The sequence below is a fragment of the Falco punctatus genome, assembly GCF_963210335.1.
Source record: "Falco punctatus genome assembly, chromosome: Z".
In the NCBI taxonomy this organism is placed as follows: domain Eukaryota; kingdom Metazoa; phylum Chordata; class Aves; order Falconiformes; family Falconidae; genus Falco; species Falco punctatus.
In genome coordinates this window covers 13,767,397-13,787,956 of record NC_137586.1, presented here as the reverse complement: position 1 = coordinate 13,787,956, position 20,560 = coordinate 13,767,397, and the positions used below count along the sequence as shown (strand labels likewise).

Below are 20,560 nucleotides of genomic sequence, written 5' to 3'. Positions count from 1 at the left end.
ACTGTAGTTGTGAACACAGAAACTTAAGTTTGAGAGGTGATCATCAGGTTCTGGCAAAAACCCCAGCTTAATAACAGGAATGTCCTCTGCATGACTTGTGTGCCATTAAGCCCTCTCACAGGTGGTAAATGATCTGTAAGAGCAGGTAAGTGGTGCTGAAGCATGCAGTTTGTGACAGAACATCAGATCATCTTCCTGCCAAATCATCCTTCTGGAACAGAAAGAGACAAGAACTTGGATGGTTTTGCCTTTCTCAGCAAAAGATCCAGTGACTAAGCTCGACAGAAAGCATGAACAACCTATAAGCCTTTTGTTAAAAAAACAAACAAACAAACAAAAAAAAACCCTCAAAAACCCCAACAGCAGGAACAACTTCCACACAAAGAAGTTTACAAGAACTTTTCTAGTGACTCTGATAAAAAATGGATCCTGTTAATTTAAAGTGGCTCTGTAATTAGCAGGTCAAATAACAACTCAACTTATATAGGAATATTCCTGAATGTAATCCACAAGTAATATGCTTTTTACAAGTTGTGACTATATTGCTATTTAAATAAATGCATTCACCTTCTTCTCTTAAAACTTCCTGAGAAGGAAGAGGCTAACTGAAAGTAGTTAAGACTCAGGGTGGTAGTGGGAAATTTTTTTTTTAAAGTTATCTATAACACCTGAGACACTAAGAAGGAAAAAGGGACAGAAGAGAAGGACAAGTGTTGTTTTAATGTAGCTTTTGCCAAAACCAGTCATGCTCCAGATCCTAAATGTAAAGTGATTTATCTACTGTATGAAATTTTCTGCCAAATCTATGTGCCTAAAGTACAGTTGGTCACCACTAAAGGATTGCAAGTATTTAGTTTTCTTAGCTTCTCATTTTAAGTACATTTGTGGAAAGGGTCATTGAAAAATGGAAACAATATCTTTCTTTCCTGTTCTAGTTATACCTCATCCTATGCCATCTGCTTTCATACCTTTACATTTGCAGTATTTATGTCAACTGAAGGCATGTGCTTTAGAATACACTGCCCCTCTGCCTTTCCCAGATGTTAGGTGGATGCCCAAGGAGCGCCTGTGAGGCACTGGGGAGTACGTTATCCTGAGGGGTACCAGAACTGCACCAACATGAAGGGATAAGTGTTAATTGTTGATTGTCTTTTGGTGGAGCAAAAGGAAACAGAAACAAACATAACTCATTACAGTTTCTAGAGTAAGACACTTCCTTGAGGAGGAGGAAGAGGTTGTTTTGCTTCTTGTTCTTTGCTTCTAAGGAACATCCTCAATAATCTTCATGATACACAGTGTGATACTCTCTGTTCCTTTTGTGAAATGTTATGTTGAGAATATTCTCAGATTCTTTTGAAGAATTTGTCTGGTTACTTAAGTGGTCATTTTTTGTTTGTCTTTAAGGTAAGGTAAGTGGTAAAGTAAATGCATGAACTTATTTATTTCTCTACAAAATTCTAAATAGTCCTAAATCATACTGTTATGCTATTTTGTTCCCACAGAATTCAGTTGTTTGAGGACAGAAGCGTACGAAACAGCAGCAATTCTGATTTTGTGTTTGGAGAAAACATGGTTGAGAGAGTTTTGGTAAGATCCATAAAAGCTGGCAGACTTTTTGTCAAGGATAATGATAAGTACAGTATTTTTCAGATATTGATTCTTTTTATCTCCTCCTGTGCTTTTAAAGATGTGAGTAAGTACGATTCTAATGACCGTTGGGGACAAAATACCTAAATATTTGCTGTTGGAGGGGTGGGCATCCCTATCTTCCCTGTCCAGTATGCACTTCTCTTTTGCTCATTTTTTGACTGCAAACTGTCAGACCTTAGTGGATCAAGTCCTGAAGGAAACTCATACAAAAAGGTGGTTCCCAGACTGAGGACTGCACCATTTAAAGTGGAATTGAAATTCAGTTTTCAGTAGAAATAGAATGGAAACAGTTAAGTGTATTTGCCAGCCAAAAAGCTTGGCAACCATAGGTCTGGGTTCTGACTTCTGACTGGGATTTAGTTGTAAGGTAGGAGCTGAGTGACTAAGCATTGTCAGGAGCCAGAAGCATTTATTTCTACATGCCTGAGAAACTTCATCTCCAAAAACTGAATGTCATGTAAATTTTTAATTCCTCTGGGGTTAAGTTTGTGGTGTTTGGGAGTTTTAAGCTATTCTTCTGGGGCTTAAGTGCTTCAGCTGGAAATTAGCTGGTAATTAAACAGCTAAGTCCTTCAGTGGATTTAAATCCTAGGGCAGGATCCAAAGAAAGAAGCCATTCTTTTTGGTGGAAGAATGATATACTGATTTTATAATAATAAAATCACTTCCACTAGAGACTGAAATTGTATCATCTGGGCCAGTTTTTACTGCAAGATACCACAATTGCTAATCTTGAGCCTAGCATGCATTAAATGATTCAATGTTCTGTTTGATATGAGTAACATAGTCCTTTTATTTAAATAGGAATTTTTATTCCCCCTGTTTTTTTTTTCTAGAGTCCTGAGAAGCATCCCAAGCCGTGTAATGAAGCTGATTCATACAAAGGAGAAATAACACCCATGTACATAGAATCTTTTCCTGTCAGTCCACAAACAAGTAAGCATACTCAGCAGACGAGTGCAGTTAGCTTTAGTATTATGTTTCACTGTATTTTAGAGGATGTCAAATCAGTGGTGGTCAATAATTTTCATCTATTCTCAAGTTATCCAGTCACTAGTACACTTGCAGTATGTGCCAAAATCTGTGTTCAGAAAGCAGCTACAGTTTGGTTTATGACATTTGAACTGAACTAACTTCAGAACGAATAATCTGAGTTACTCAGGAAAAAATACGAGTTTTACAAATTATTATTGTTTATTATTTGGAAAAAAAATGCAGTGAACTTTGTGAATGCCTTTTGGAATGCATTTTTGAACTACAGTTTTAAGCTGTCTGCTGCTTGCATTTTGTGACTGCTCATATAAATTACTTTGCCATGTTTGTACCCTGACTGTCGGACTGAAACTTCTATACAGACAGATTTCAAGGGTTGTTTGGTGTGAGCTTTTCTAGTCGGCAAGCCATGTAAATCGAGGATGTGAGGGGATACCAAGTAGGCTCCTGTCCTGAGCCATCTTGCCAAATTTTGCACCAGTCTGTACTAATGGATGTGTTGGATCCTCTTACTTTGTGTGAACACTCTTACAAGTAAAAAAAATATTAAAACCCATGGAAAACCTATGCAGATGATGCAACTATACAAACTTTTGTAACAGTGGTTTTCTTTCAAGTCTTGTCCTTTCATGTTCCTGTTCAATATTCTTTGTATATGTATTACTGTTCTGAATATCGGGACGTGTGTCCATTATTTATTAATCTGCAGAGCAGTATGACAGCCCAGTTTCATTTGAAAAATCAACTTTAATTATTTAGGGCTTGTTTCTGCAAGTCGTCCGTTGGGGCAAAGCTCTGCAACTGCAGAGAGCCCTGTTCAATTCAAAATGATCCTAAACAGGTGAGACATTTTGCAATATATGTAGTAATAATATCAGACATCACAGGTCTAAAGTCACAGGCCTTCCTATGTGCTAGTTTTGTTGTCCTGAAAATATTCCCTGTACAGAAAGGATTTCCTTTATGGTTTGTTTGTTTGTTTTCCCTACAGGAACAGCTTTGTTGGGAAATGCAACACTAACTGAATCAGCAGCTGCTTGCATTTCCAAGCCAGTGGAGAAAATGCTGTTAGATAAAGTTGAAGTTGTAACTGGAGAAGAAGCAGAACACAATGTATTACAGGTGTGTATTCCATAAAGCCTTGATGATGAGCAGTTTTGCTGTTGAAAAGAACATCTAGTTGTATTACAGATTGCAGCAATCTGAAAATAACTTCGGTTTATATTTTACATTTTTGCTTTTTTAAGATATGCCTCTGGTAACCCATTTTCTGTAGGGTGGTATTTTCTTTTTTATATTGTAGTTGTTAATTTTGTAGTCCCTTCCAGTAAGTGCTTCAGAATGTCATTCTACAGTTGTATTTTATAGGCATCTACACAGTATACCAGCAGTAACTAAAACTTCAAAATTGGAAGTGATTTGAGTAAAGACTTTTTAAAGACAAAATTTTTTTGGGGGAAAAAAAGCGATGTGTTGTCAAATAATTAGTTTTATCATTCATGTAAGATATCAATTATCTTTCTGGTCTGGCAGGATGTATCTTGCCATTCTTCATCTTCAAAATGTTATTGTAGCAGTGATGTATATGATTTAAAAAATCTTAACATTGAAAGTTACATTATTTTATGTTGATTAAATCTTCTGTCTTGTCAGAACATGGAATTTTTACTCTCTTTGGAGTAGTACTCTCCTAGTAGTGGTATCCTGGCTTGTACAAGGTTTCCGAAGAGTGAAGGCATAAGACTGTAGAACACTTGCAACAAATTCAGCTGTGTTAGTGGGTATCACAGATGGAGAGTTAATGAAGATGAAATAATTGGAAAAGTAAATGGGGATTCATGCTGAATGTTTTCTATGACCAGCAGAAAATTTAGAACAGATCTGGGAGCCATTTCATTTTAAGTAATAATGGTGATATATCTATCTTTATATACATGCATATGGATGTATTAAAAGCCATTATCCAAATTTTAAAACCATAAAGTTTTAGAACCAATAAAATTAATATTGGCTGGCAATTTCCATCATGTATTTCTCTTTCAGATCAACTGTAAGCTGTTTGTATTTAATAAGCTTTCGTTAACCTGGATTGAAAGAGGCATAGGATCCCTGAGGCTTAATGACACTTCTAGCAATAAAGATGGAATGTTGCAGTCAAGGCTAAGTAAGAATTAAATAACAAAGTAACACATACACAAAACACTAAATGACTTGCACAATTGCTGGCCAGAATAAGTTTATTTCAGTACATTTTAAACGGAGTAGCTTGTTTTGTTTCAGTCAAGTTGCTGAAAATGTTTTAAACATTGCCTGATAAAGTTAGCTCTGCTACAGACTGAAGCACTGGGCATTTTTCACTCAGTTTGTACGCTCACGCTTGGATATGTTGTTAGGTTCTGGGTATTTCTACTGCAGTGTATCTTTAGCTCAATCACCAGTCTGACAGCTTGCTCTTTGTTGATTCTGCTTTACTGGGAGCAGTGTTTCAAGCCACTTCTGGAATGTTGTTTTTACTGGGCTGTCAACTTTTGTGCTGCATTGCACAATTTCAGGAGATTATTTGCTTTGTATGCCAGGTGTATTGAAAGAAATGAATATATTTGAATACTTAAAAAAAAATAAATATCTCACCATGTCAGGTTTTAGACCAAATTTATAAGAGTAATTCATGAAAATATTAGCTGTATGTAAGTAGTTGAGAAAACTGTTGCAGTAAAAATGAAGATGGTTCCAACAACTTTTCATATAAACCTTCTTATTTCAGTTATGCGAAATCAAGGCAGCTTGAGACTGATTCTCAACACCCGACTCTGGGAACAAATGCTTATAAAAAGAGCAAACAGAAAGAACCTGTGCTTCACTGCAACAGACCAAGAGGACCACTCTGTTCAAGTATTTCTGATTCAGGTAAGCAAGAGATAAAACCCCCATGCATTTCATTTCATCTAGGATTCTGAAGACTTGCTGAGGCTTTGGTGTTAGCAAATGGCCTTTTATGCTCTGTCAGTCTATGCTTAGCTTAGCTGTTACATGGCTTTTATTATGAAATGAGTTAGAAGTGCTGTTCCTTAGCAATTTTTTTTTAAAAAAAGGTGGAAGATGGGATATGGCCTTTGGACAGACATTTCCAGACTCTGATTCATGTACCACTGATGGAATGGGTATAATTCCAGTCATATGCAGCAATTACCCTTTCTTACAGAAGCAACACTAAGAATTTCTACACAGGTAGTTACATATTTTTGAAGTTACTTTGGTACAAGGCAGCAGCTTTTTTGCCTTGGTTCTTGACACGTTGTTTGAAATAATCCATCCAGTGTAGGACCTCCATCTCTCACCTGAGGAGGACACAGATTTTTTTATGTCACCTTACGTAAGACTTGGGAATCCTGGTTTTCTCTAGCAAAAGCTGCTCAGTTGAGGATGGAAATGTAATGGATTTATTTGCAAATAAACAGCACATATGTCTCAGACTGGGGAGTGACAGCATCCACGTGAGTTTGAGGATGTCTGCAGTTTCCCCAGTAGACCTTTCTGGGAAGGGTTCAGACGCCTGGGCAAGAAAAATAAATCACCACTTCCAAAAGATGTCGCATGCCATACACAAGCAAAGCGTCATGCACCATATATGCAAGCACTGCAAGTTTATCACTTCCAGACTGTGACTGACTTAGTTATGGCTGTGCTGCACAGCTGGTCTGCATGTGAGAATTAGAAATGTTCTAGATTTCCAAATGTGCCGCACAGTTCTTCTCATGTATGTTGATGTCAACATTCTGTTCTGGCACTTCTGGACAGTAAAAAAATAGACATGTATTAGAAGACTAAGACATATGACAGCTGTATGTGTGTGGCAAGGGTTGCAGGAGGCTGCATTTACAGTCGTCACTGAGGTGGTTGGTATCCAGCCAAACTAGCACCGAGACTCTTGGGCGTGGGAGGCAACATGGTCAATGCGTGAGATACCCAGCAGGCATGACCTGAGCCTCAGCATGTAATCCAGGCTGGTCTAGAAGTCAGTAGAGGCGACTCCTCCAAGGCACCAACAAACATTTTTAACTGCCATTTAAATTTGTTTTTCCCATGTCAGGTGAATGAATGATTGATACATTTGGTTCGGGGATGTTATCCAAAGGGCTCTTCATGAGTGAGGGAGAAGTCTCACATGATGCTGACTACAAAGCAGGCAGCTCACAAGACAACTTCGGTTGGTCCTGTAGTACTCACGGAGGTCTGGGCAGAGGGCTGACCCTGCCCCCTTCCCTCATGCTTGTTCCTTCCTCCTCGCTTTTGGTGGCATTGGAATTTGTACAGCTATGAATGAGGCAGATCAGAGAACTGGTCTGGGTGGGTTTGGTTTTGCTCGGTTAGTTTTTTAGCTTGATTTTATTCACCCTGCGATCACCCTAATGGTGGTACTGGCACAATGGGGAGGGTAGAAACGAAGAGTTGGAGGATGCTTGGAGGTGAGTCCACCCCTCTTGGCAGAAGCCAGAGTCCATATTAGATTAAAGTGACAGAGGAACTCTGGCTTTTGAATGAATGAGTAGAAAGCTACGAATAGAAATGATCAGACTGAACAGCTACCTTTTTCGTATCTATGACCCTTCGTTTCCTGAAAAGCTGTGTTATCTTGAGAGCTCAGATTTGTCCACTGGGAGTTGCATTTGCAGTTGAGACACCTAAAAACTAAAAAGAAGAATTTCCTTCTTCTTTGCCTGGCTGTAGGGAGAGAATTGTTTGCTCTGTGAGTCTGGGTAGCACAGAATGCTGATCTGCTGCTGCTTCCCAATTCACATAGCTTTTCTGCCTGTACACGCTGACACACATCATTCCAATCCAACAAAACGTATTTCTTCCTGTTGTCAGGTGATACAGATAGAAATTAGTCCACATGATGCAGAAGTGGAGAACTGGGCTACAGAAGACCGTATGCATTCAGTTACCCTCCAGCAGATGATCTGCTTCATAAAGTCTTGTGTAACCACACCAAGCTCTGCGGTTTACGTGTATGAAATAAACATAAACAGCTTGTTAGCCTCATACAGCTGGGACATGATTGCTGCTTTTAAAGTCAGGTGTCTTCTGGTGGACTTAAGAGTTGATAAGGACTTGCCAGTGCTAGATTAAGGGTTGGACTCAATGATATTAAAAGTCTTTTCCGACCTCAATGGTTCTATGATTCTGTAAGAACCTAAGAAATACTCTGCTGGCACTTCTGACAGTGCCCAAAGGCAGTGCCTTTGGGAAGCTCGGGCAAGCATGGCCACTTTGTACCGTCTGTTCACCTCATTGACTCCCAGCGTTTACCAGTGTTGTATTAGGGATGTAAGAGCATGCACCCCCACTCACTTCCTTTGCTGTCTATTTTACGGAAGTATTTTTGTAATGCTTTTTTAAAAAAACTTTTATTACTGTATTTTTGGCCTGTTGTTTTTAGTCTGTCTCCACTCTCTTCCAAGACAGCAAATTCTAGTTGTTTTTACTCACTCTGTGAAGAAGCACTTTCTTTCACACCGATCCTTTACTGCTTTAAGCGTACCCTAGTGCATTCATTTTGTGGTCTGATGAACAGCTGTACCATATTCAGTTTATCCATCAGTTATACTTTCGAAAACCTTAGTTACATCCCCCTTCTCATCCTTTTCAGACTGAAAAATCTCAACTATTCATAAGGAGCTGCACCACACCATTGATCATTTTTGGTGCCCTTTACCTTCTTTAATTGTACTATATCCTTGAGAAGTGATGACCAGAGTGGAACACGGTACTTAGGACATGGCTGCTTGAAGTTTTTATGTACTGGCAAAATGCTGCCTTGCCTAGTTCTCAATACCCTTCTTGATGATGCTCATCTGCTGTTCAACAGTAGCAGTGGAATTTATGGTATCTTTAAAATTTATAATCACAACCATTTTTTTTTGTTAGGCTTAAAAATTCTTACTTATTCTGTAAACCAAAATGAAATACATATATTAACATTTCAGATACCTCCAGAATCATATTCCAGAATTGTCTCGAATATCAAGTACTCAGTACAAACTGAGCCGTCCTTGAGGGGAAATAATAATTTTTAAGCTTATGTTTCTTGTAACTATAAAGAAGATAATCAACAACTATATTATAAAACTCAGGCCACTTAAGAAAACTTAATATTATTTGTATTTAAATTTATTTTCTGAAATGAATGATTAAGTATGAATCTTAAATGGATTGTTTTTTAAAAAGAAAAGGACAAAAACCAGCTCGTTACTTTTGAAAATTTCTCAGTCAGCTTCTCTGTAAAAAACACAAATTTTTCTTGATTAGTTTGGACTGTATGCATTTTATGTTCTGCAGGCAAGCTCGAAAGACACTGGATACCTGTATGCAGCAATACATCACCGTCTTGTGGCATTGCGAAGCTTTGCTGAGCAAGATCCATGCGCTAATCAAGTAGACACAGAGACAGAAATAGCTTTTCAGCCATTAAACTGTGATAGTGATGATGAAGATGACGTAAAAATAACTCAAATGAACAGCAGTGGATCTGGTAAGCCAAAATTTTCCTGGGAATGCTGTAATCCTTTCAGGGTATTTTCTTGTAAGCAGTGAAATTGCACTTTTTTTTTCATGCTGATCATAACTTTAATCTGTTACAAATATCCTTTTCCAGGTAGAAGAGGGCAATTCCTTTTAATATTTTGACTTACTATTGTTAAAATGCAAGGTTTTGCCAGATCAAGTATCCACATATCTTTATAGTAGTGGAATACTCTTTTGACAAAAGGCTGAGGGTTAAGATATTTTAATATTGTCGAGCTTTACATAAAGGTTTACTCATTATATTTCAGTAGAAATGACTAGAGGTACTGAGATACTAATTGTTCCTTGAGTAAGTACAAGCTGAGTTCATTCACATCAGTGATTAGGTAGTTACATATAGCTTAAAGCATAAAGTGGTTACTAAGGTATTTATTGCAGTGGTTAACTTCATTTGAAACACTTTATTCTTGATCAGCTGTAACAGCTACCTCACTAGGAAATTTGTAGGTCAAGATTTATACACCAGTTTTGCCAGCTTTCTTCAACATAACAAAAATTTAGGCTCCTCAAAGGAAAGAATGCAACTAAAAAAAAGACAAAAGGAGTAAATACACCTCACAACAAAGTCAACATTTGCAGAAGGCAAGACAGAAACAGTGTCAGAAATAGAAGCTTTTCTCTCTTAGCAAAAGACAAGGCATATTTCTGGGGCAAATTCACTTGCCTGTGCCAAACTGCTACAGTGGATACAGGACCTGCCACTTTTCTAATAGGACTACAGCAGGCACGTTTGAGTTGTTGCTCATAGCATGATTTTCCCTCTGCCACCAAGTAACATCCTGTCCTCATATTATAAACTCTTCCTTTTAACAACTATTCAACAAGAATAAACTAATGCATGAGTTAGAGCTATGAGTGACTGTTTCCTTAAGGAAACAAGTCTCCTCTCCCCCTTAAGCAAATATATTGCAGTTTACATTGCTTGTTCCTATTCTTAAGTACATTTCAGTCGCATTCAGTGCTCTAAACAAAGCATGATGCTCTTATAGAACATTTTCTCACAATACCTTTTTTCTCTTTAGGAAATGGGAAAATTGTTAGCTCTGAGAACTCTCCAGATTGCTCCCAGATAATCAAGCATTCCTCCTGTAATTCCTAAATAGTCTCTACTGACTTTACAAAGAGTTTCTGGTAACTTGAAAACTCTGGATGGAGCTTGATTCCTTTCCAGAATTATTGATGATAAGAACTCTTTGTTCTTTTAGGGAAAACAAAAAGGAGGGGAAAGGGAATGTCAAAGCAGCGTAGGAGCACAGATTTACAAGTTAAATATTTATTTTGATTTGCACAGACTTCTGATACAAATATTCAGATGGCAGCCAGCAAACAGATTCTGAGATATGACAGTGTCAGATGCTGTTTCTTCTTGACCTTTGAGTTTAAGCATCCGTCCTTCATTTATGTCCAGCTACTGACAGAAGTTCTAACAATCCCTTTTAAGTGCTTTTTTTGATGACTTCTGGTGTTTCCTGCTTATCTTAATCTCCTCTATTATTCTCAGAGCCATGAGGTTTTAATTTTGCATACATTTCAGTTACCGGTATCCAAATCCCATTTTACCTGCAGACATTCACATCTTAGACACGCCTGTCCCTGAAACTCGCATTTCCAAAACAGGAAGAAAAATATACCTCATGGGTTTTGAACAGGGTGAGCTCAGTTTTAAATATCAGCCTAGAAATGTCCATTTGGACACAAGAGAGCAGATCCTGCATATTTAAAAGCATTTGTTTAAATCTTTCATTTTCATGCTTTCACTTTCATTGAAGGATGTGCATAAGTCATCTCCTTTCACTGATGTAATTCAGTTTCAGAGATTACCTCTCACTAAGACCACATAAATGTTAAGAAGTGTAAGTTCTCAGTGACTGTTTTATTACAAGAAAGACAATTAGAAAGGTATACTTTCTGCATTTTATTGCATTCCATTCTACCTGGTTTTTCTTAAAAAATTATAGTTGTCTCTTAATATAAGCAATTTCCCCCTTGTTAAATAGAACTAACACAACTCCCTAGATTATGCTATATGTTTCATGACACTGTAAAAGACATGAAAAAAACAGGCAAGAATTATCTTTAGTGCTACAGACTGAAGGAAGTAAATATGATACACATAATAAGTAACATGTTATGAACATTAAAGTGATTCTCCATGTCTGCAAGACATTTTTCTAAGAATTTTTCAGACGCAGTTCTTCACTGTAACATCCACAGGATGTCAATACTGCATAAAGACAGTGTATAAAGTAGTAGAGATATTTCTACCATTTTACAAATTCAGTATAGAAATTTATTCCAGTATTATTAAAATTTTTAATTGAATTGCTTTACTTTCAACTAGAGAGACTAATTTCATCATAAAGTCCATAACAAGTAAGTTGCTATACATGATATTTTTATCAAAGCATATTTCACCAGTTACAGTTGAGATATTTTTAACAACAAATTGTTCTGTAAATCTAAGTGAAGAGAAATGGAACAATTAATCTTTAAACAAATTTTGGGAGTAGATGGCATCAATAACTCTCTGGGAGGTATTTATCTTTTCCCACAGACTACCAAGTGAGCTGAGGAGATTAATTTAGACTGAACAGAAAACTTATAGGCTGACCAACGGTAAGGAAATCTCTTCCATTTCTTTCATTGCTAACTCATTTCTTTAAGTATTTTAACTGTTTGCTGCCAGGTGTATTGATTACACATATGAAACATTTTTTCACTAAATAGTTTAATGAACCAAACCATGAAAAGTGCTGCTATGACAATGTGTGAATGATTAGACCAAGAGTGCTCCTTTCTGAAGGAAATGCTACTGCTCTCAGTTACATGACTCTCCCCTTTTGTCTTCCTTCTCCTTGGACTTATAAACCTTACATTCTTGGCTGTGTGGGATAATCACCTGAAGCCAGTGTCAGGTTCCACTGTCCCACAGAGAGAGGGAGGAGTTACTTAGATTTGCTGATTCCCCTGGTTGGATTAAGATGAAAGGACACCAAAGGTCCACAAACACAAGGTCTTTATTCTGGGCTCACACAATGAAGTGGCAATAATAACATTTGGCAAGCCTTGTAGGGAGGAGGGGGTGTGTGAGGGAAATAAAGTAAAAGAAGGGGACAGAGAGAGCGCACACAAAGCAGAGGGAATTCACCAATCCTGGATCCAGCATTGGTCTGGCCAGCAGGGTGTCTGGTGCAGAGTCCCCAGAACCTTTGGAGAGTTCCCCTTTATATATGGTCTTTCCCCCCACACATGCCCCAACATGCCTTCTCTGCTTTTTGTGCAAATTAGCTTGCATATGTAGATTTGGTTTCCAGAACATTTGCCTTTTGAGGAAGGGGCTTCATGAGTCGGGGGTACACCCTCCCCTACCTCTGCACAGTGACCAACAGTCAGGCAGGCCTCCACCCACCTGCATTTCAGTTTATCCTTAGAGTGTTGCCATATCCTCAAGTGGACTGGCTGGGTTGTCTCGATCTCTGCAGTTGCCTCACTGTTGGAGACAAACTTCTCAGCACAAACTTCTCAGTTCTTTTTGGGTACTACAGACAGGCATATAGAATAGCCTAGTAGTGGAGGATGGTCTCCTGGTAGGCAACAAGTTGTACCTGACCCCTGTGGATAAAGAGGATCGAGCACCTGCACTCCATAGGTCTGTGTCTGGGGTGTGTTCTGCAATGAGTAACAACATCAAACTGTTGCCAGTACCTCCTCCTGCTTTGCTAATAGATCTCAGCCATCAGTTTGGGGCTTTCCCGTATGTTGGCAGCCCTGTGTCAGGTACCTGTGCAAGACAAAATCTTCTGACTTCTGTTGTTTAAGCAGCTTGACGACACAATTACAAATTTGGCACATGGGAGTACTGAGTTGCACTGCTAGTATGGTATTGAATAGACAGTCCTCTAATGTAGACACTGTGCAACGCTTGCAGGGTGCCCGTCTCTTTCCACTGGCAGCACAAACAAACAAGATTTCTGTGTCAGGCCCAAAAATACATCCTGCCAGAACATGTATCTGGTAAAGCCCCAACACTGAAGCTTGCCATTGGCAGCAGGTATGAGGAAGTCACTACTTAGGCCCTAAGTGACTAAGATGTCTCCAAAAATGTTACTCCTTCCTTTTGACACTTCTAAGACATGTTTCCGTGTTTTCTTCAGAGCCATAAGGAGATTCTGTCTTTGCTCCAAAGGAATGCATTTTGTTTACATTTAAAAATATGTCCATCAGTGTCATGAGAAATAGCACAAGATCCCTAAAGTGTTGTAACCCTGTTAGTATTTAGAGAGACACAAGGCATTTCTTTCACAGAGGAGTACAAAATGTCAGTCATATTAGTAAAATAGCATGGGACTATAGGTAGGATGGTTCCTGTAATTTCTGTCCTTTTGCCTTTTCTGATTTTGCAGGAATGTGTTTATTCGTATCCCTGAGGGGGAACAGAGAAGCTGGAAAAGTACATGCGGGAGACAAGGATGACAATGTCACTAGGCAAAGAAATGCGCTATGCATTATTTCTTACACTGCACCTCAGCAATAACTCTTAAATCTTCTCCTAACTTCATCCTGATTGAGGGATCCTCTCTTTTGATTGAGGTGTCCTCTCTTTCCTGGCATGGAATTCAAAGATGCTGGAGTCTGGGACTAAGTAAGTCCCAGGAAGTCCCTCCATACGTAGCCATAGACCTTAAGAGAAGACCATAGTCTGTAAAGCCGTAGTGTGTCCCATATGGGTCCACCGAGAATTGTATGGATTTTGGAGACTACTGCTGTTGAGAGCTGGACAGTATCATATCAGAGAAGTGCAGCCTTTTTTTTTGTTTTAAAGACATCTTCTAGTCTACTATACATGTACCTCCCATGTTGGCCTCATTAGGACTTGGTTATCTGCTGGTGTTTATTAAGATTTAAAATGTTATGAGAGCTTTTTTTATTTTTAAGTAAAATACTTTCGAAGTTTTTAAAGGAACTCCTGTTAAGCAACACCACAAGAACTACTGAAAAACTGATTTGTTTGATATTTCTTGTCAATTTAATTTAAATTCTTATCAGTTTTTAAGGGTACCAAATCATAAATCTAACACACACACATACATACCTGACAGTGATTAAAACTGAGGAAAAGTTAAGAATTAACTTCTTTGTTGGAGTCCAAGTTGCTGTATTCTTTCCAGCAGATACCAGTATCATCTGAAGCACAGAAGAAAAGAAAACTTTCTGATTGGCTTTAAATACTCACATATATGTAATGTGTAATCAGGAAAGAGAGGGGGAAAATCAGATTTAATGTTCTGACAAACGCAAGGCCTTTCATTTCACCTGTAAGAGGTTTAAAACTTTTAGTAGGTATTCAGTGGTGGGTAAATTGTAGCAGCAATTTTTAAACACTGTGATAGTGATACCATGTGTCTGGCATTAGTGAGCTGTATCTATACTTTATGCAGATGCATCAAAGTCATAGAGATAACACACCACAAGCACTCCTGGGTACATTCTCATGACTAGTGAGTTGTTTGAAGATGTGCTGGATTTCTCACAGTTTACTGAACATCTGTTTCGAAGTGCTAAGACAGTGTTCCCCATATAGAGCGAGATGATTTGCATCCCAGGCACATTGTCCTATCTAGACACCTGAATCCTTAGTGCTTATGTGCTTGTCTTTATCGACATGGGGGGTCACAGTCTTCACTCACTATTCACATGCTCAAATATTTGTGAATAATCCTGTTATCTAGTTAGATATTTACCTAAACCAGGAACTGATCATATCCAAACTTTAACCTACTGCTTTGGTATTATGAAATGCTGGATTGTTTCAAAACATGAATATGCTCAAATAAGCAAGATTGCTTAAAAATTCTTTTTTGGATCATTCTAGATGGAACCGCAGGCAGTCTGTAGTCTGCTCATGACACCTACCACAGGTTACAACAGCACAGCCGGGAACTCATCTTCCCAAAACGTCTAAGCTGAGTCATTAGAACCTGAAAGGATGAAATCAGATGCATTTTGCTTTATGACTTCTAAGCAAAGATTAATTTTAGTGACAGCTTAAGTTTAATACATTGAGAAAGAACTTGAGATGCACTTTGGAGGACTCCAGTCGGCCTGCTTTTGCACTGCGATGGGAATGACACAATGGCTTTCAATATTCACAAAGTGTTAAAAAGGCTACAGATTTTAGAATTAAATATATTTAGATGCATTATTAAAGTAAGGACTTTTATAGGAAATAAATGTGTATTCATCATATTGATGGATAAAACCACATAACCATGAAGTAATAATATACGTGAAGAGATATTTGTTACTTTTCATCTGTTATTTAAAAGATTGGATAGCTTTAAATTTGGCTTCACTGAAAATATTTATTTAAAATTCTCTGGTAACATTCAGCATCCTGTTTGTAAGTACATACAAGCAGAACTGGGAGTGCCAGATTAGCATGACCAAAGCCTACAGAAACCACCTTCATAACAAGTTTTTTAGTTTCTTTTGAAAAGATCTGGAGTTGTATACTTTTTTGTAGAATTTTTTTAAAGGGCAAAGGACCACGATCTGCCTTTACAGTCATAAGCACCAGGAGAACTCACTGTGAAGAACTGCAGGCCACTTCTAGGGCACATATAATCTTTAAAATCTGAAAGTGTTTCTGCCTGCACTCATCAACACCTTTTCAGTTACAGAAAACAAGAACTATTAATTGTCCATTTGATATACACAAATAAACGTATGCACAGTATAACTGGATATCTGCATCAATGTTTCTTGTAAATGTGTGAGATTATCTGAGATTATTTCTGATTTAGCTGTAGCTATCCCTAAACAGCATCATTCATTGAAACAGATGAGTATGTTACACATCCTAATGTGTTCAATAATCCCAGCAGCCCCAGACCCAGTCACTCTGTAAAAGTGATTCCACAGACTACTGCCTCCTATCTAACCATTCTCATAAGGAATTAGAAAACTCAATTCTCTCTAATGCCACATATCAATTAAGACTTACTGGATCATTCTTAAGCACATGCACAGTACAGATGCCATTTTTGCTCTGTTTTCTATTCTTTCTGTCAAAAAGATAAAGAAGATATGTCTGTAACCATTCTGCTGCAACTCACTGCTGCCTTGTGTATTGTTGGATACAAAATATTATTTCTTTGTCATCCTCAGAGCTGAAAAAATGTTCTGAAATATGTGAAGTCCTTTTAGTTAAGGTAATTGCAATGATTTCTCAATCTTAAAAGCTGCATCACACCTGAAGAATCAAATTACAATTTAGTTTTCCTGTCTGAACATAGGTATGCACTTGGAAGAGTACCAGCTTCTTCCCGAGTTCTCAGTGCCCTGTAGCATCCAGGTGAAGTTTAACTAGCATTTAGGATTATGCTGAATCCTAAATAGCCTGCCAAAATTAGCATTTTGTCTGACATTGATGTAGCATCTGGGTGACAGTAAACTGAAGTGGGACAGGATTTTTGCCTTCAGGAAAAGGGAAGTACTTCACAATAGAGCACTAGTGTCAAATAGTAAAGCACTTGGGATTCTCTTTGACTCTTCGTCTGCTAATAACAAAAATGTTCTTTCCATAACTAGCTGGACATTTTGTCCTTTCTATCAGCCTCACTCCTGACCACAACAATATTTGCATCACTGACCTTCATATTTCATTGCTGCAACTCATACTCAGGAACAAAGCTCCATGTTATAAAAACTTCAGCAGCTGTTAAACACAGCAGGCAGGCCTATGTATTTAGCAACAGGTCATGGTGATAACTTTGCCCTGGAGTTCAGCTGGCTGTGCACTGAATGCAGAGTTTGATTTCAAAGTCTGTCCTGATAATCAAAGCCTTACGTGAAACAGGATTTAAGCACCACAGTGTCATGATATCCCTCTAAATTCTACTACAGCTGTAAAATCCTTTGCAAATGCAGGAGTGTTCCAGGGCAGGCACAACCGAGCTTTTGCAGACATAGGACTTAAACATTGTCATTTGCTCCCACAGCATAAGGAACAAGACTTATGATCATTCACAAATAAACTCTCTTCTGACCTGTCGCTTCCCAAGTTCATTACATATATACACAAGTATACACAAACACATGCTCATGTGCACACAGACACAGACACTCTCAAATATGAAGCTAGGTATCCTAAGAACTGAGGAGGACAAGAGATGTTTTAACTACTTTGAAGAGTTGGGATGCTGTGGTAATAGAGGACATATAAACACATGTATGTGCAGACATATTTAAGGTATGAATTTTTACTCTTGAGATCCTAATTATTTATTCTCTTAAGTCTCATTGCACTAAAATTCCTTGTTTCTCATGACTGAAGGTATACTAATATGTAATATATTAACTTGGTTTTAAAAATGTAAAGTTTGTAATTTTATGACAGCCAGAGCAATTTCTATGCCTGAACATAAAATTTTCTTACAGCTGTAAACTGTGTCTGACTAGTTTGTCTTGTTTTGTGCCCTAGTTAGAGCTTCCTGCAGACAGTGCCTTCCACAATGCAGAACTTCAAGCCTGCTTTCCTAAGGACACAAGATTTAAACAGTGGTGTACTCTGTCCATCTATGTGTCAGACCCACTTCAAGCTCACTGTTCAGTTTCAGATAAATTGGACATGAGGTAGAAAGCTCAAAGGCAACTTTTAAGTTCTTTATGAAAACTGGTGGTTGTTGAGTGGCTGAACTTAGAGGCAGGTATCCTCTGAGGAAGAAGTTTCAGGGTAAGCCTGGTATTTTCTTTGAGGCCTGTGGGGCTGAGTGGTACATTGTTGCTTCTGAACAAGCTGCAGCATTTGCTGGGAAGTAGGAGAAAGAAACTTGTGCAATAATGGATACCTGCGATTATTGTGGCTTGAAAAGGGTCGTAGGGACATGACCCAAATCCATATGAAACTAGATGTCATTAGTTTGCTGTTTGTAGAGCAACCTGTCCTATGTTTTGGGGTTTTTTTCAGATTGTTGTTTACTTACTTATTTCTAAAAAATCCCAGTGATTAATTTATATACATAAGGGGTGCAGAGCTGGAATCTCTTATGTATTAGTGCAGTTGTTTCTGAAAGAGGGAAAAGTAACGGCTCCTAATATAAGGATACACATGCAGATATCTGCCACTAAGATTATGAGTTTCTAGCAAAATCTGCCTGGATGAGATAGTCTAAGTGGCTTATTTTAAGTTCTGGAGGTGTTTGTATCTCTTCCAAAATCTTCTCACTCAGGTTTTTATGTCATGATCTTTAGTGACCTCTGAATTAGTTTTGACAAACTGTATGAAGCTAAGAGCTTGGTAGTGTCTGTTATTGAGAGAATGAGTACAGGGAAAACCTTGAGCACTTTGATACTACTTTCAGTACTAATGAATTTATGACAGCCTGTATGACATGGACAGGAAGAGGAAAAGCATCCTCTTTTCCTTAAGTCAGTTTTAGAGGACCTACACTGGGGCATGCTGGCAAGAAAATCTAGAAAAAGCATACATTGCTTGTTCTAGAGCAGTTGCCTGTCTAAAAAGTGGAGTTCAGATTAATGAGTTTTTTTTCACAGTGAAGTTAATCTTAAAAAACATTGTGTCTGCAGCTGTTTGAACATACTCGCATTGCTTCTGAAATGGTGAAATCAGTTAGTCCACTTCAAGGATGGTGTAGTTTGCTTTGCACAAGCAAAGAGTGGGAAGAAAAGTAGAAAAATAAAGTTCTGCTAATTGTAACATGTTCTAATGAAAGTGTGGACAAGAAAGCATGCCTCTTCTCACTGGTCTTTTGTGATTTTTTTTCAATAATTTGCACCCCCAAGAATAACTGCATTTATTTTGCTTTTTCTGAAGCATCCTCCTCTATTTTGGAATTTATGAAATGAAGTATATGGCCCAACTGTGTAATCACTGGTAAGGGTACATATGTTGCAAGCAAAATGCAAGCACACGTGGATAGAACCTGGGATGAGAAATTCAATCCAACTACACCTACTGATGTGTTCATCTACCTGCCTTGTAAGGTGTGTTGCACAAGTGTGACATGTTCTCCAAGTATTAGTCTGGGGTTTTCCTCCAGATAATCAGCATTAACAGCTGTGGTCAGCTGGGCTCAAAATCTAAGGGCTCAATTTTGTGAAATGTTATAGTGATGGTCTGTTTACCTCCTCCTCTGTGAATGCAACACTGGTGGCATTATCATTTCAACACAAAGATAGTGCTATCATTTTCAGGTACCACTAGTACTTTTAGGGGCATATAAAGTAAGTCTAGAGAATGTAAATGCAAATGATTGGATTAGTTAATTATATAACTGGTTATTAATTAAATGATCACAAGAAGGCATTACAGCAATAAAAAGTAGAAACGAACAGTTCTCCTAGATTATAACTGCACTAGAAGCAGTATGTGCCTTCTTTTGGAGACATTATGCAAAACTGCCCATAGTCTTGCATGGCGAGTTTTGTAGTTATTTTAACAACTTGGGGATAATACAGTATTTACATAGATTTTTTTCCAGTTACATTGTTTTGTGACACAGAATAGATTATTTTAAGTTTATTACATAGAGGATGCTTAAAGTCCACTGTCTTGGAGAATGTAAAGCTAAGGGTGCCTGGTTTTCTATGGATTAGTGTCTTGAAATTTACCTCATGTATTATAACTAACTCCTTGGTGTCTACAATGGGCATTACTCTGAAACATTTTCCTTACTGCAGGCAGTATTGAGGTGTCTGTTTCCATGAGGAATTTTTAAGTACTTTGTGCCCAAAACAAAGTTGGCTGTGGTCAGCCACAATAACTTTTGAAAGTTATTACAGTAGGAATTCACCCCTACTCCATACTTTTATCCTATAAGAATACCAGGCTAAAATGCTTGTGCTTATTAATTTAATTCTGTATGAACAGATCTGTCCCTTAATGCACTGGGTATATTGCTCTGAAGATGGGGCATGAAGACATGTCACAAGCTGTGAATGTATGTCAAAATAAATAAAGCATCATTTGACAGATAGAAAAGGTGTAATAAGGGAGAGGTTAAGTAGTGCCTATTGAGCATTTTATAAGTAGGCCATTTACAAAGTAAGATGCAAACTGTAAGTAACATTCCACGAACTCTGTTTCATTGTCTTATGGGAAGTTTAAACCTTTTCCCACATAGATAATGGGGTGTCAGATGAGCTCTGTACTCTTCAGCTAGGCTGTCAGAGACTTCTTGCTGGGAAGCCTGAACAAATTGCTTTCATGCTCCATCCCTCCGCTCTGCTTCCAAAACATTAAGATACCATCTACTGTTTTGAATTTACATTTTAAAATATGTATTTCATATTTAATGCTTATAATGCTTGC

General features: G+C 38.0%; 1 protein-coding gene across 1 annotated transcript in view; it reads left to right on the top strand.

Annotated features, from left to right (window-relative positions):
- The window catches only part of RANBP3L (RAN binding protein 3 like), a gene marked incomplete at its 5' end in the record, with an annotated part of 40,952 nt that extends 24,683 nt beyond the window's left edge, over nt 1–16,269 (top strand). The window contains 7 exons of the mRNA XM_080372624.1: nt 1,503–1,587; nt 2,487–2,586; nt 3,635–3,765; nt 4,687–4,807; nt 5,408–5,550; nt 8,983–9,175; nt 13,632–16,269. Of these exons, the coding sequence (XP_080228750.1) occupies nt 1,503–1,587; nt 2,487–2,586; nt 3,635–3,765; nt 4,687–4,807; nt 5,408–5,550; nt 8,983–9,175; nt 13,632–13,762 (904 nt within the window). The 3' untranslated portion in view covers nt 13,763–16,269. The remainder of the gene's footprint in view (nt 1–1,502; nt 1,588–2,486; nt 2,587–3,634; nt 3,766–4,686; nt 4,808–5,407; nt 5,551–8,982; nt 9,176–13,631) is intronic.
- Between the last annotated feature and the right edge of the window lie 4,291 nt (nt 16,270–20,560).